Source organism: Salmo salar, chromosome 06, assembly GCF_965601325.2.
Source record: "Salmo salar chromosome 06, fSalSal1, whole genome shotgun sequence".
Taxonomy (NCBI): domain Eukaryota; kingdom Metazoa; phylum Chordata; class Actinopteri; order Salmoniformes; family Salmonidae; genus Salmo; species Salmo salar.
Window position 1 is genome coordinate 87101611 of NC_138296.1, and position 14419 is coordinate 87116029.

Sequence of the window (14419 nt, forward strand, 5' to 3'; positions counted from 1 at the left end):
CCCCTCCCACACACAATCCTCCCCTACACACAATCCCCCCCTCCCACACACACAATCCCCCCCACACACATAATCCCCCTCACACACACAATCCCCCCCCACACACATAATCCCCCTCACAATCCCCAACTCCCACACACACAAAATCCCTCCTTTCGACACACAATCCCCCCTCCCCACACAATCCCCCCTCCCACACAAACAATCCACCCCTTCCACACACACAATCCCCCTCCCACACACACAATCCCCCCTCCCACACACACAATCCCCCCCACACACATTTTTTATTTATTTTTTATTTATTTCACCTTTATTTAACCAGGTAGGCAAGTTGAGAACAAGTTCTCATTTACAACTGCGACCTGGCCAAGATAAAGCACAGCAGTTCGACAACATACAACAACACAGAGTTACACATGGAGTAAAACAACATACAATCAATGATGCAGTAGAAGAAAAAAGAAAAAAAAGAAAAAAGAAAAAAGCATAAAAAATCCCCCCCCCCACACAGACAACCCCCCCCACACACACAATCCCCCCTCCCACACACACAATCCCCCCCACACACACACAACCCCCCCCACACACACACAATCCCCCCCACACACACACAATCCCCCCCACACACACACAATCCCCCTCCCACACACACAATCCCCCCCACACACACACAATCCCCCCCCACACACACACAATCCCCCCCCACACACACAATCCCCCCCCACACACAATCCCCCCCACACACACACATCCCCCCCCACACACACACAATCCCCCCCCCACACACACAATCCCCCCCCACACACAATCCCCCTCCCCACACACACAATCCCCCCCCACACACAATCCCCCCCACACACACACAATCCCCCCCCACACACACAATCCCCCCCCACACACAATCCCCCTCCCACACACACAATCCCCCCCACACACAATCCCCCTCACACACACAATCCCCCCCACACACAATCCCCCCCACAAACACAATCCCCCCCACACACACAATCCCCCTCCCACACACAATCCCCCCACACACACAATCCCCCCCACACACACAATCCCCCTCACACACACAATCCCCCCCACACACACAATCCCCCCCACACATACAATCCCCCCCACACACACAATCCCCCCCACACACATAATCCCCCCCACACACACACAATCACATGGAGTAAAACAACATACAATCAATGATGCAGTAGAAGAAAAAAAAGAAAAAAAGAAAAAAGAAAAAAGACAAATCAAAAAATCCCCCCCCCCCACACACACAATCCCCCCCCCCCACACACACAATCCCCCCCACACACACACAATCCCCCTCCCACACACACACAATCCCCCCCACACACACACAATCCCCCTCCCACACACACACAATCCCCCCCCCACACACACAATCCCCCCCCCACACACACAATCCCCCCCACACACACACAATCCCCCCCACACACACACAATCCCCCTCCCACACACACAATCCCCCCCCCCACACACAATCCCCCCCACACACACAATCCCCCCCACACACACAATCCCCCCCACACACACAATCCCCCCCACACACACACAATCCCCCCCACACACACAATCCCCCCCACACACACAATCCCCCCCACACACACACAATCCCCCCCACACACACAATCCCCCCCCCCACACACACAATCCCCTCCACACACAATCCCCCTCCCACACACACAATCCCCCCCACACACACACAATCCCCACCACACACAATCCCCCTCCCACAAACACAATCCCCCCCACACACACACAATCCCCCCCACACACACACAATCCCCCCCACACACACACAATCCCCCCCCCACACACACAATCCCCCCCCCACACACACAATCCCCCCCACACACACACAATCCCCCACACACACACAATCCCCCCCACACACACAATCCCCCCCACACACACAATCCCCCCCACACACATAATCCCCCCCACACACACAATCCCCCCCACACACACAATCCCCCCACACACATAATCCCCTTCACACACACAATCCCCCCCACACACATAATCCCCCTCACACACACAATCCCCCCCTCCCACAGACACACACAAACCCCCCCTCCCCACACACAATCCCCCCTCCCACAAACACAACCCCCCCACACACAATCCCCCTCCCACAAACACAATCCCCCCCACACACATAATCCCCCTCACACACACAATCCCCCCTCCCCACACACAAACCGTGACCTGTATACTCTCGTTGGCTGGCCCTCGCTACATATTCGTCGCCAGACCAACTGGCTCCAGGTCATCTATAAGTCTTTGCTAGATAGAGCTCCGCCTTATCTCAGCTCACTGGTCACCATAACAGCACCCACCCGTAGCACGCGCTCCAGCAGGTATATCTCACTGGTCATCCCCAAAGCCAACACCTCCTTTGGCCGCCTTTCCTTCCAGTTCTCTGCTGCCAATGACTGGAACGAATTGCAAAAATCGCTGAAGTTGGAGACTCATATCTCCCTCACTAACTTTAAACATCAGCTATCTGAGCAGCTTACCGATCGCAGCTCATCTGTAAATAGCCCATCCAACTACCAACTACCTACCTCATACTCATTTTTATTTACATTTTTTGCTCATTTGCACACCAGTATTTCTACTTGCACATCTATCTCTCCAGTGTTAATTTGCTAAATTGTAATTACTTCGCTACTATTGGCCTATTTATTGCCTTACCTCCTTACTCCGTTTGCACACACTGTATATAGATTTTACTATTGTGTTATTGACTGTACGTTTGTTTATTCCATGTGTAACTCTGTGTTGTTGTTTTTTGTCGCACTGCTTTTCTTTATCTTGGCCAGGTCGCAGTTGTAAATGAGAACTTGTTCTCAACTAGCCTACCTGGTTAAATAAAGGTGAAATCATAAAAAAAAAATTTAACTCCCCTCACACATAACCCCCCCACACACACACAACCCCCCCCATCCCACACACACAAACCCCCCCACACACACACAACCCCCCCATCCCACACACACAACCCCCCCCACACACACACAACCCCCCCATCCCACACACACAACCCCCCCACGCACACACAACCCTCCCCACGCACACACAACCCCCCCACGCACACACAACCCCCCCATCCCACACACACAACCCTCCCCACACACACAACCCCCCCATCCCACACACACAACCCCCCCCACACACACACACAACCCCCCCATCCCACACACACACAACCCCCCCACGCACACACAACCCTCCCCACGCACACACAACCCCCCCCCACACACACAACCCCCCCAGCCCACACAGACAACCCCCCCCCACACACACACAACCCCCCATCCCCCACACACAACCCCCCCACGCACACACAACCCTCCCCACGCACACACAACCCCCCCACGCACACAACCCCCCCATCCCACACACACAACCCCCCTCACACACACAACCCCCCCATCCCACACACACAACCCCCCCATCCCACACACACAACCCCCCCCACGCACACACAACCCCCCTCACACACACAACCCCCCCATCCCACACACACAACCCCCCTCACACACACAACCCCCCCATCCCACACACACAACCCCCCCACGCACATACAACCCCCCAACGCACATACAACCCCCCACACACAACCCCCCATCCCACAAACACAACCCCCATCCCACAAACACAACCCCTCCACACACACAATTCCCCCCTCCCCACATACACAATCCCCCCCACACACACAACCCCCCCAACCCCTCCCCACACGCACAATCCCCCCCCCCCCCCCCCCAACACACACGTCAAGGTATAGCTACATAAAAAATATCAACAGACTGTGTGCGTTAACATCAACACAATGCTGAGACCTATGAGCCTGTTAACCCCAGCCATTGGGCGGCATTTAGCCTAATGGTTAGAGCGTTGGGCCCCTTAGCAAGGCAGTTAACCCACTGTTCCACAGGCACCAAAGACGTGGATGTCGATTAAGGCATTCCCCTGCACCTCTCTTACTCAGTAAGGTTGGGTTAAATGCGGAAGTCATTTATGACAGTTGCTCGCTTAATTTAGCCTCTTCTCTCCCATCAATAACGCTCTGCTGGACTATTCACAGAACCAATGAATAATCAGTGAACTGATCACAGGTCTTTTTGAGGTGTATAGGCTAGCTTATGATTCTGGCTTCTTATTCATTATTTCCCTACAGTGAATTCAGGGAGTAGCCCAGACCAGTCAATCCAACACCTTAGCCATTTACGACAATGTTGCTATGTGTTTACGACAATGTTGCTATGTGGTTACGACAATGTTGCTATGTGTTTACGAAAATGTTGCTATGTGGAACAACTTTTTGTTCTGTGTATAGATGTATGCATGTGTATTTGTGTGCATTTCTGTGTGTGTGTGTGTGTGTGGTGTGTGTGTGTGTGTGTGTGTGTGTGTGTGTGTGTGTGTGTGTGTGTGTGTGTGTGTGTGTGTGTGTGTGTGTGTGTGTGTGTGTGTGTGTGTTTGGAGAAGGAGGTGTTTCTGTACCCTTGAGTTCCATGCATACAGGGACCTTTCAAATGTTTGCATCCTTTTTGTGTGTGTGTTTTCTTGTGCACACTAGTGTCTGTTAGCATGTATTTGTTGGTGTGTATCTCTATGTAAATCCTTGTGTCTCCTCCTCTCTCTGTAGTTTCTGAAGGCGTGATCCAAAATGGGGCCTGCGTCAGGAGCCATTGTCTGTTTCCTGTCATCCGATCCCTACCCATTAGCCCTGTGGGCAGAAGGACCACTGCGATAAGGTCAGTGTCACGGCTGTCGAAAGGAGGAGCGGACCAAAGTGCAGCGTGTGTGTTGTTCCACATTTCATTTATACTGTGAAACTATGCAATACATCTAAATAAACTAGAATATCAACAACAACAAAAAAAAATGTGACGCAGAGGAGAAACATACACTACTCAAAAACAATCTCCCACAAACCCAGGTGGGACAAACACCAACTTAAATGACCTCCAATTAGAGACAACGATGACCAGCTGCCTCTAATTGGAGATCATCCCAAACAAAGCCCAACATAGAAATACAAAACTAGAACAACCCAACATAGAAAATCTAACCTAGAAAAAAAAAAATGTCACGCCCTGACCTACTCTACCATAGAAAATAACAGCTTTCTATGGTCAGGACGTGACAGTCAGTGAGCCTGTCAATCAAATGTTGGGTTATGATGTATGGCTGCACCTTGAGTACACACACACTCACCCCCCACCTTCCCAAAAGTATTTTTCCACCGTTTACCATTTACATAATCACACATTAATTTGTTTATTATTATTATACTCCAACTGAAACCACCACACAAAGGTATTTGGTATTTTATTTGGTTTAGTACAGTACTACATGTTGAGTTCAGTCTTGCCTATGGGCCCTGGTCAAAAGTAGTGCACTATATAGGGAATATGGTGCTATTTGTAAGTCTTATCACAACCAGGTGTGTTTCTACCAGCCATCACACTGGTTTAGTCCTGTGAAGAGCCTGGTGATTCAGAGAAGCTTTAGGAACAGGCCTGGACATGCTTATCCATCATGGGAGCATGAGAGCATGAAAGGACACACACACACACACACACACACACACACACACACACACACACACACACACACACACACACACACACACACACACACACACACACACACACACACACACACACACACAGAGGCATGCTCATACACACAGAGGCACACACATCCACACATGGATGCACACACACACGCACACCATGTCATGAATTAAACATCCCCACTGGCAGGGCAGCAGCTCATATAAGGTATGCATGGAATATTTCATCATTTAGAAGATGGTATGTCCTTCCTATGAGATATTAATGCTGCCAGACTGTCCTGCTAAAGGAAAATGAGGTCCAGTCCGAGCGAGGGGTGTGCTGTGGTGTGAACGGACAGATGGAGTACTTTGATTTATTTATGGCGCGATGCTCTGATCAGCTTTTATGGTATATCAAATGTACTATTGTAATGACACAGTAACTATACAGAAATACACTATAGATACTTTTGTATGTGGACACCCCTTCAAATAAGTGGGTCCGGCTACTTTAGCCATACCCGTTGCTGACAGGCGTATACAATTGAGCATGCAGACATGCCATCTCAATAGACTAACATTGGCAGTACAATGGCCTTACTGAGCTCAGTGACTTTCAACGTGGCACATTCATAGGATGCCACCTTTCCAAAAAGTCAGAACGTCAAATTTCTGCCCTCCTAGAGCTGCCCCGGTCAACTGTAAGTGCTGTTATTGTGAAATGGAAATATCTAGGAGCAACAGTGGCTCAGCCACAAAGTGGTAGGCCACAGAAGCTCACAGAACGGGACCACCGAGTGCTAAAACGTGCAAAATTTGTCTGTCCTCAGTTGCAACATTCACTACCGAGTTCCAAAGTGCCTCTGGAAGCCACGTCAGCACAATAACTGTGCGTCGGGAGCTTCATGAAATGGGTTTCCATGGTCAAGCAGCTGCACACAAGCCTAAGATCACCATGTCCAATGCCAAGTGTCGGCTGGAGTGGCGTAAAGCTCGCCGCCATTGGACTTTGGAGCAGTGGAAACTTGTTGTATGGAGTGATGATTCATGCTTCACCATCTGGCAGTCTGACGGACAAATCTGGGTTCAGTCTATGCCAAGAGAACGCTACCTGCCCCAATGCATAGTGGCAACTGTAAAGTTTGGTGGAGGAGGAATAATGGTCTGGGGCTGTTTTTCATAGTTCAGGCTAGGCCCCTTAGTTCCAGTTTTGGGAAATCTTTACACTACAGCATACAATGACATTCTAGACGATTCTGTGCTTCCAACTTTGTGGCAACAGCTTGGGGAAGGACCTTTCCTGTTTCAGCATGCCAATGTCCCCATGCACAAAGAGAAGTCCCTAAAGAAATGGTTTGTTGAGATCGGGGTGGAAGAACTTGACTGGCCTGTACAGAGCCCTGGCCTCAAAACCATCTGTCACATCTACTCCTGCTCCTCCCCTTTTTCGTTAGGGCAAATTAAGTCTAACATTTTTAAGTGGAAAATACGAACTTTAGAAGCCTTTTTAACCCTGAATACACAACAAGTTAGGATTTTCCTCTGCGATTTCCCCAGCAGGAAAATGATCTGCAACAACAGAGTGATCAAATTAAGATAGTATACCTGTATACCTCCTGGACCGGACGCTAATCTATCGCAGGGCCTTACCCCCAATCTACAGTATCTCTTTAATGTTTCTGAGTGCCAAGCAGAGACGCATTGGGTCCAATTTGTACAGTCTTCGGTATGACTCGGCCCGGGATTGAACTCCCAACCTTCCAATCTCAGTGCAGACACTCTAACCAAGAATGTAGTCTGTTTACATTAAGAGTAACTATAGCCTTCCTATCTCTCCTGTGTGTCTTTTTCCAGGTCAGCTCTGGGGGACTACCTGACCCCCTGTGACTACCCCTCCCACCCTCCCAGCGACGACCTCCAGGAGGACCACAACTACAGCAATGCCAAATCCCCCAGCATTCCCTGCTCTTCCCAGGGGCCCTCCGTGTCTGACGAAGACGATGACATCATTGCAGTGGAGGTGGGAGTCCACCGAGGGGTTAAATCCGAACCAAAAGAAGTCCCACTGGACTCTGCCTCCGTCTCCTTCCTATCCCAGCATGCCCGGCGACGGGGACTGCCCTGGACCAAAAACCGCCTGCGGGCCCTGGGTGATACGCTGCCGCTGAAGAAGCGCCGTTCGGCAGCATTGGCGGAGAAGCCACCGTTGGAGAGCGATGATGAGGAGATGAAGGAGGCGGCTGGGTCGTTGCTCCACCTGGCGGGTGTCAGGGCGTGCCTCAACAACATCACAAACCGAGCCAAGGCTGCTCAGAAAGAGAAGGAGCAGAAAGAGGCCCTCAGAAACTAACTAATGCCAGGCCATAGAGAGGCCTACACATCAGGCCTGTATACCTGGCCTATACACCTGGCCAGCACACCTGGCCAGCACACCTGGCCTACACACCTGGCCAGAACACCTGGCCAACACACCTGGCCAGTACACCTGGCCTACACACATATCGCCATGGGCTAGAAAGTAATCGCTGAGACACGCCACAAAGACCAATGGCTAAAAGCAGCGGGTTGGCATGGTGTGTTGCAAGGTGTGTTAGCAATCACCTGCGGGGTGTTGACAAATGGTGGAGATTCAACATGTAGAAACATCGTGAAATGAACAGAAAAGGACGGCAGATATTCTGGTCAGAGGAGACGGACACCAGCTGCTTCTAACCATTGGTGGTGTGTTGTGTCTCTGACGCCTGATTCCCACTATAAACCCAAACTAAAGCCTATACTGTGCTGGCTCTGAACATTTATTTTCAGATTGTCCTTCCCAGCATGGTTCCAGCAGCAACTATGGTAGATGAGGGTAACCAGGCCAGGAAGCCCCAGTACATCTCGGCTTGGCTCAGCTCAACTTTGGCTTCAATAGTGTGAAAAGGGTATATGGCCAGGCCTGAGCACAGAGGCCTTCAGTAGGACTACACGCCAGGTCTACACAGTGACCTATCAACCACCAACGGGCCAGGAGATAGAACTCTATTCAAGCATTAGTCTCAATAGACATTACTTCATCTATCTCTCTCTATCTCTCTCTAGCTCTCTTTCTCTCCTCCAGGGGCATTAGGAGAATCCTACTTATTTGTGGCAATATCAAAAATCTCTGTTTTCCTATGCGTTTCCTATACGTTTCCTATATGTTTCACTCTAACTCTGATGGGTAATTGATTCTCATGTGTCTCTGTTGATATTTTTATGTTGTGTAAAGGGGATGTAAGCCATAGAAAAATATGTTTTGTCACTAATTATGGAAAAACATAGTAGAAAATGTAATGGTTGAGGAGAATAGCTGAGCGTTTTGTGTAATCTGTAAGTGTTTCGTCTGTGAATCTGTAGCAATTGTCCAGTAATGAAAGCAAGGAAGTTGAGCCAATAATACTTCCAGTTTTAAAACTGTTCAAACTTGCTGCTCACACATCCTACGCCCATGAGCACAAAATGTAAGACTGTGCCAAAGACAAGCGACCAGGTTGCCTGATGTAGCCAATCTGCTTACAAAGACAAATATAAAGGCATTGCAACATCATATATGGTCGTGTATGGCTCAGTTGGTAGAGCATGGCTGTTGCACCACCAGGGTTGTGGATTCAATTCCCGTGGCCACTCGCATAAATTGTATTCACGCACGACTGTAAGTCGCTTTGGATAAAAGCATCTGCTCAATGGCAATTATTATAATATTTTTACATCAGAAGATCTTCAGAGAAGAGACAGGAGAATACCGTAAATGTCTAAACAATTGTGAAAATCATGCATGCACTTAATTGACATTCATTACAGCAATTTCTATTACCAATAGTAAAGACATCATGGAGAACGGGGCACGATTCCTTTAAGAGCACTTTTTAATATTTAAGGATAATTAGAACTTTACTGTTACAATGTTTTTGTTGTCATGGTGATGACTTAGTGCCGGGTCAGAGGCAATATATCTCCTCCATCTTGTGCTTGTTGCTCATCTGCATCTGAAATGGCACCCTATTCTCTTTATAGTGCACTAATTTGTCCAGAGCTTCATGGGCTCTGGCCAAAAGTAGTGCACTATATAGGGAATAGGGTGCCATTTCAGACACAGTTTCACTTAGACTATGTCCCTCAAACTCTTCCAGTATTTGTCTTCCATTAAAAAGTGAATGTCAGTTTAAATATACCCCATGTTACGACACCTGCCTATCATTTAACAGACTCACAAAACTATTTACATAAATTGTGGATTCGTTGTCGTTTTATTTCTGTTTGGAATGTTTCCCATTCTTCCTCTACCTACTCTCATAAAAGTACAAGCAATTTGTTCAGTCTGGACAACTGTAAAAAGGTTCGAAAATATTTTATTTTTCCTTTCTTAATTGAAGCAATTTGACCTGCAGGACTTTCTCAGTTATATTGCATGGGTGCTTGTAAATAAGATACAAAAGTCAATCTTTTTTTATTCAAAGATCATGTAATATAAACAATGTATTTAGCATGAAGCATGACTTATTTTCATATAAACTTAGATCCTACAAGAGAAAACAAAGTTTTTGCAGACAATTCTTATACCCTCGATTTTGTTTAATTTAATTTAGATATTTTTTTTTGTAAATTGATATTGTATTTCTTCAGATGAGCAGGTTTATAAAGACAAATCTTCTTCAGGGAGAAATGTTATGGGGAAATCACTCTGCAATTATGAGGCCCTTCTACTCCGGGCTTTAGGTATAACAGACCTGGGTTTAAATACTATTTGAAAGCTTTCAAATACTTTGAATGACGTTGAGTGCCAGATGGGCAGGGTTTGTACTTTTGGGACTTTTCTATTAGTTCCATTGAGGCAAGCTCTATCAAGCACAGCCCAAGTATTTTAAATTATGTCAAATACTGTAGCGTTTAAACCCATGTCTGTTAGGTATAAGATTGAAAAGCCTCTAGTATGGTTTTCAGTCTTCTTCCTCTTAAAAGATAAATATGTCAATGTTCTAGTGTTTTTCAGAAGTTATCAATAGTGTGTGTGTGTGAGTGTTTGTGTGTGTCCAACAACCATACACCCTTTAACATTGTGCCTGTTCTCAAGGCTTTGTGTTCCAATGTCTTTGATTGACATGATTTCATATTGAGCAGCACATATTTCTTTATTTATCACAATATTTTGTCATTTTGTGACTATGTTCCTATTGGGTCCTAGTTCTCCTGGCAGAAACCTCAGTGTAAACTGACGGAGTATAAGGAACTGTTTGACATGGAGTTTAGAATTCCTCAGAATGTTCAGAACAAGTTCCACTGTTCTAATTGGCTCCCTAGCCTACACCAGATTAGCATAGGCAAACCTTTTGTTCAAAGTTATGTCAGATACAATATATTAATGTATGACTCAATAGAGCCTGTTTTTATGGATGATTTACTTTGGAAAAATGACAGTACAAAGGAAAAGTATTATATAATGAGTGATGTTTAAACCCTGCCAATTGTTTAGGTTTTGAGTGATTCAGTACATTTAGCCCACTGCTGTAGAAGATTAGTGTAAGCTATAATGAGAATACATTAAAGCCTTAGTCAGTTCATGCTCTGGTATGTTCATATATACATGCATACATTTAAATGTTACATTTTACCTTTATTCGACTAGGCAAGTCAGTTAAGAACAAATTCTTATTTACAATGACGGCCTACCGGGGAACAGTGGGTTAACTGCCTTGTTCAGGGGAAGAATAACAGATTTTTACCTTGTCAGCTTGGGGATTTGATCCAGCAACCTTTCGATTACTGACCCAAAGCTCTAACCACTAAGCTACCTGCCGCCCAATACTGTACATACATACATACATACATACATACATACATACATAATGCATACTGTACATACTGTACATACATACATACATACATACATACATACATACATACATACATACATACATACATACATACATACATACATACATACATACATACATTGGAGTGAGATAATGAATATGTTTCTGGTACAACCAGCAGAGGTAATAGTGTTTGGACTGAGGTTATGTGCAGAGTAGAGTCAGAGTAGAGTCAGAGAGGTCCAGAGTGTCAAAGTAGAGTCAGAAAGAGTCAGAGAGAGTCAGAGTAGAGCCAGAGTTGGTTACAGTAGTGGTTTAGAGCAGGGTTTCCCAAACTCGGTCCTGGGGTCCCCCTGGGTGCACGTTTTGTTTTTGCCGTAGCACTACCCAGCTGATTCAAATAAATACAGCTTGATGATGAGTTGGTTATTTGAATCAGCTGTGTAGTGCTAGGGCAAAAAAGCAAAACGTGCACCCAGGGCCACAGGACCGAGTTTGGGAAACTCTGGTTTAAAGGAAAGGCAGAGAGTGACGACAGTAGTGGTTTAAAGGAAAGGCAGAGAGTGACTACAGTAGTGGTTTAAAGGAAAGGCAGAGAGTGACTACAGTAGTGGTTTAGAGGAATGACAGAAAGTGACTGTGACAGCTAGACAGGGAGACAGACAAGCAAATGTTCTGAGTTCCATTGAGTTCCATTGTCATAGTATTCTATCAGCTGTGATAGAGAACAATGACATTCTATACAATTCAATGTGCTTCTATCAATGTTTACATGAAGAAGAAAGAGCTACCTGGTCGTGTCTGAAATGGTTCTATATTCCCAATATATAGTGCACTTCTTTTGATGAGAGCCCTGGTCAAAAGTAGTGCACTACATAGGGAATCAGGTGCCATTTCAGACACACACTTACTGTCCCTGTATACCTTGCTGCCATCTCCAACCCCCCCCCCCCCCCCCCCCGAGCACAGCCTCAATCCGTCAGGGCATTGGACTCTACAAGGTGTTGAAAGCGTTCTACAGGGATGCTGGCCCATGTTGACTCCAATGCTTCCCACAGTTGTGTGGAGTTGGTTGATGTCCTTTAGGGGATGGACCATTCTTGATACACATGGGAAACTGTTGAGCGTGAAAAACCAAGCAGCGTTACAATTCTTGACACAAACCAGTTTGCCTGGCACCTACTACCATACCCCGTTCAAAGGCCCTTAAATATTTTGTCTCATCCATTCACCCTCTGAACAGCACACATACACAATCCATGCCTCAATTGTCTCAAGGCTCAACAATCCTTCTTTAACCTGTCTCCTACCCGTCATCTACACTGATTGAAGTGGATTTAACAAGTGACGTCAATAAGGGATCATAGCTTTCACCTGGATTCACCTGGTCAGTCTATATCATGGAGAGAGCAGGTGTTCTTAATGTTTTGTACACACAGTGTAGTGGACTACTTTTGACCAGGGCCCATAGGGCTCAGGTGCAATTTGGGACGCATCCAGTGACATGCAGGGAAGGAAGATGAACTCATGGCCCTATAATGTTCGGCTTTACAAATACAACGATACCTGGAACTAGGACTGACTAACTGAATGACATGGAAAATATGAGAAGAAAAGGCTTCACTGCCTGAAAAGCCCTCGAATTAAAAACAAAAGTTTTAACTAAAAACCTGGCAAACTTAATCATGCTCAATATAAGGTGTGCCTCCCAAATGACAACCTATTCCATATCTAGCTCACTATGTTTGTCAAAAGTGCCGTTGGGGTGCCATTTTGGACTCACACAAGGCCTGCCATTTTCATTTTCTCTGACAATACGTTACAATACTGCCATGTTGGTAACTATTTCAGAAGTGTCAGAATGCCATCAGATAGAGATGTCAAATGTCAAATTATTTATCTATGAGATGACAATGTAATACAGAGTATCTACACCCGGCTGTTTGATTGATTTTCAAATGAATGTTTGATTCTTTCCTTTTTGTGCAATAATATTGCCAAAGACTGATTTCAAACTATTTCATCCATTCATTCATCCATTCATTCATTCATGTAAATATCATATTGTCCAATAACTGTGGCAAAAAAAAGTATCAATGTTGTTTTTTTCCTTTCCATTTTTCTAAAACCTACAATAATGTTTGTGATGTAATGTCTTCCAGTTGCAATAAATGAAAAATACAAGTTGCAAAAGATGACCTGAACTCGACTCTTGTGCGCGAAAGAAACCATGTATTAAGCATGTAATAAACATGTATTAAGCATGTTATAACCATGTTATTGATCTCAACCCTAATCAGCCCACACGTTACAGAAGTGCATGAAAAAAAGTTGACTATGACTGTGATATGTGTTTGTCCTACCTAGCTACCTTAATAAGATGAATGCACAAACTGTAAGTCGCTCTGGATGAATGACTAAAATGTCAACGGAAATGCAAACGCTTGAAAGCTCAGTTGACTGAACTCACCTTTGAACTCTTCACATACTAAGTAAATTGATCAATAGGTTATTCAGGCCAGTGCCTGTCATTGGCTCACACAGAGTGTTTCCTGGTAGTCTTAAACAAATCTACTGTGAAACAAAAGTATACACCTCACACACATGGTTATGGACTTAAAGAAAGAAGACACCTGTACCACTTCAGATATAGATTTAAAATGCATTCAACTTTGAGTTTGCATATTAATATTACACTTTCTATACATCACAGAAGTCTGAAATATAACAAAACCGTTTGACATAGAAACACAGGATTTTCGGCAGGTTTTAAAAATTTTTTTTATTAATGATGAAATTAAGAAGAATATGAATAACATTCCACCCCTTGAGGCCACTAGGTAATTTGCCTGCAGGAAAGGCTACATACAAGCCACTGCCTCCCAGCACAGCATAGCTCAGATACGGCTCAGCATAGCTCAGCACAGCACAGATCATGAAAGCTATGATTCCTAATTGATGTCACTTGTTAAATCCACTTCAATCAGTG

At 45.8% G+C, this 14419-nt stretch overlaps 1 protein-coding gene across 1 annotated transcript in view; it reads left to right on the plus strand.

The window, feature by feature from the left end:
• Positions 1-14206, plus strand: part of ches1 (checkpoint suppressor 1) — an 85213-nt gene extending 71007 nt beyond the window's left edge. Inside the window, exons 5-6 of the mRNA XM_045721092.2 lie at positions 4685-4793; positions 7454-14206. Coding sequence (XP_045577048.1) covers positions 4685-4793; positions 7454-7949 — 605 coding nt within the window. The 3' untranslated portion in view covers positions 7950-14206. The remainder of the gene's footprint in view (positions 1-4684; positions 4794-7453) is intronic.
• The last annotated feature ends 213 nt before the right edge of the window (positions 14207-14419 follow it).